This window comes from Zingiber officinale, chromosome 1B, assembly GCF_018446385.1.
Source record: "Zingiber officinale cultivar Zhangliang chromosome 1B, Zo_v1.1, whole genome shotgun sequence".
In the NCBI taxonomy this organism is placed as follows: domain Eukaryota; kingdom Viridiplantae; phylum Streptophyta; class Magnoliopsida; order Zingiberales; family Zingiberaceae; genus Zingiber; species Zingiber officinale.
In genome coordinates this window covers 127,222,851-127,225,529 of record NC_055986.1, presented here as the reverse complement: position 1 = coordinate 127,225,529, position 2,679 = coordinate 127,222,851, and the positions used below count along the sequence as shown (strand labels likewise).

Below are 2,679 nucleotides of genomic sequence, written 5' to 3'. Positions count from 1 at the left end.
AACTGGCCTCCCACCATGATCCACCAGGCCAAGTTGAGCGACACTGCTGCACCGGAGAGGCTGAGGCCGAAGTGGATGACGAGGAGCCAAGTGAGGGCGATATGGAAGACTAGGGCGATGACCAGGACCTTGCTCTACAGCCGTAGGAACTTGGAGATGGGGAAGTTGAGGGCGTAGGCGAATAACTGCCGGATCAAGTAGAGGGTGAAGCTACTATAGCGAGGACCGCGATGCCGTCGTCCTGCTTGAACAGTTGGAGGAGAGGAGTGGCGAAGGTCTAAAGCTCAATCTTAATCTCAAACTGTTCGCCGACTTACCGTGTCTCTTTGTGTTGCTGGGAGGAGGCGAAGGAACGACGATGGACAGCCACTGTCGGTTCTCCGACAATGGAGGAAATGGGGATGAAAAAGGAGGGATGGGAGATTAAGTTTTTTTTTAAAAAAAAATAAAATGAAAGAAAGAGAGGTCTTATCTTATGGGAAAGAAAATAAGAAAACTAAGACTTTTTAGGCAATAAGCAAAATCAATTAGTGTTGTTTGATAAATTGCCGAAAAATAATTATTTCATTTCTATTAAACGCGCTAATTAAAAAGCAACAACAGAAAACGCGGGGAAATGGATACGGATGATAGACAGCGGCGGCGGTCCGCTACCTCTTAAATTCTAAATTACCAACTATGTAGATTACGTGCAATGTACGCACAGGTAAACGATCGAATTGAATTAAGCATATAAAAACTCAGCTAGCTCGAGCTAAATTAGTTAATTATCTATTCAATAGAACTATCAAACTATGTAAGAATTAATTTAGTCATTTTGGAAAAAATTACTAGCATTTTCATGTCTTCTCTTATTTTCTTTTTCGTAAACTTACTTGTATATATAATCTATCACCGTGTGTTCGTGTCATTCACAGATCAGCTACAATCCTTACCCTATTTTTCCACAGATTTTCTTCTTTTTTATCGTCCGAACCAATGAATGATCTCTATCCATTATTGCCAGACGGTTTCCATGAAGGTCCTCTTCTCGGCTTTGACAGTTTCCGGTCCTTTTAAATGGATATAGCTTTGCTGACTTTGCGTCTCCAGTTGACCCCGTTATTAATGAATTAGTCAGATGTGTTGTCTAGAGTTAGAATTTTTAATTCAAGTAGTTTGACCAATATCAATTGCATATTCCAGGTCAAATATGACAGAATATGAATATATCGATGATAAGATTTCACACGCCTATATTTATTTAAGGCCTCGATTGAGTTGGATAGCGAATAATATAGCAATTCCCAGTTAGTTTCTCGTTCCTGAATCGATCGACCATGAACCTGGTCGGCCGGCGACTCGACCTGATTCTCGTTCCCAAGCCCGTCCTCCTCCTCATTTACCTGCTCCACCACGTCGAAATCGCCACCAGGCTTCTCCTCAGCTGTCTCGGCATCTACTCGCCGCCGGCACCGGACGTGGCGGTCCCCGAATGGTACCACGGTGACGACCACGGCGACGGCGTAGGAAGCCGAGTCGTCGCCGCTTCCATCAAGCGACAGCTCAGGGTGGTGGAGTACTCGCTGTGGGCGAAGCGGTGGGGCGGCGGCGGCGACACCTGCGTGATCTGCTTGGGGGAGGTGGAGGCGGCGGAGAAAGTGCGGGAGCTGGCCAACTGCAGGCACAGCTTCCATGTGGATTGCATCGACCGGTGGGTGGACGCTGGCCACGTCAGCTGTCCTCTTTGCCGGGCGCCCCTGTTGTGCCGTTGCTCTTCCTTCGTTTCAATTAATTGAAGGGGCAACGTTTCATTAGTTAATTCGTGTTGGCTTTCTGTTTCATAATGTTTTGGAAGCCAGTGTTTATATACAAATAAACTTAAAACGAGATTGTTTCTTTTTTTTTTTAAAGAAAACTGAAGTTGGTCTGTAATAAAATTAACCTCCTAAGGCTTCGTTTGATTTGAATAGAATGGATTCTCAAATGAAATTGATAATTTCAATCCAATTTATATTTACAAAGTGATAATCCAAACTTGTGCGTTTTGGATTCTTGTGCATTTAACCTCTTCTATTTTGTGACTGTTCATGTTTGTTCTGCCCAAAACTAGTGTTAAACTATCATCATTGTCATGGACATTCATGGAAGTATCAATTATAAGGGACCAGGACTAAAATCATTCTCTTCTAGCCACCCTCCAATCTACGATGGACCCATAGTTTATGTATGATGGCAGCATTTGATTGCATGTTTACCATTATCTACGGACTAGTCCAACAGAAGGAAATATATATCTTGAAATGGATACACCAATCTCTGTCAATTCGTTTCAACGTCAACACGAAAGAGATAATTCATATGTGATAGATACATCAAATTTCAAGAGATTTCATATAACAACATTCTATGTCTTAACCATCGCATCACCCCCGAGAAAACATATTTTATTTTGAGTAGTCAGTTCAAAATAGAATCAATTAAATTAAAATTAAATAAATTTAAAAAAAATTAAATTAATCGAAGTGACTCATCTTTTTAATAAAAATTAAATAAAATAAATGGATAAAATAATGATTAATTCGATCAAAAATCTAATTAATTATATTGTGATATTAATTTTTAAAAATCAATCTCACCGTAGTATTGATTTTTAAAAATCAACCTCACAATGATATTTATTTTTGAAATACAGCACCA

General features: G+C 40.5%; 1 protein-coding gene across 1 annotated transcript; it reads left to right on the top strand.

The window, feature by feature from the left end:
- Positions 1 to 1,277: 1,277 nt before the first annotated feature.
- On the top strand, positions 1,278 to 1,944 carry LOC121997484 (E3 ubiquitin-protein ligase RHA2A-like). Its single transcript, XM_042551951.1, has one exon. It carries the CDS (start codon positions 1,320 to 1,322, stop codon positions 1,776 to 1,778), a length of 459 nt encoding a protein of 152 aa, XP_042407885.1. The 5' UTR covers positions 1,278 to 1,319; the 3' UTR covers positions 1,779 to 1,944.
- Positions 1,945 to 2,679: the final 735 nt, after the last annotated feature.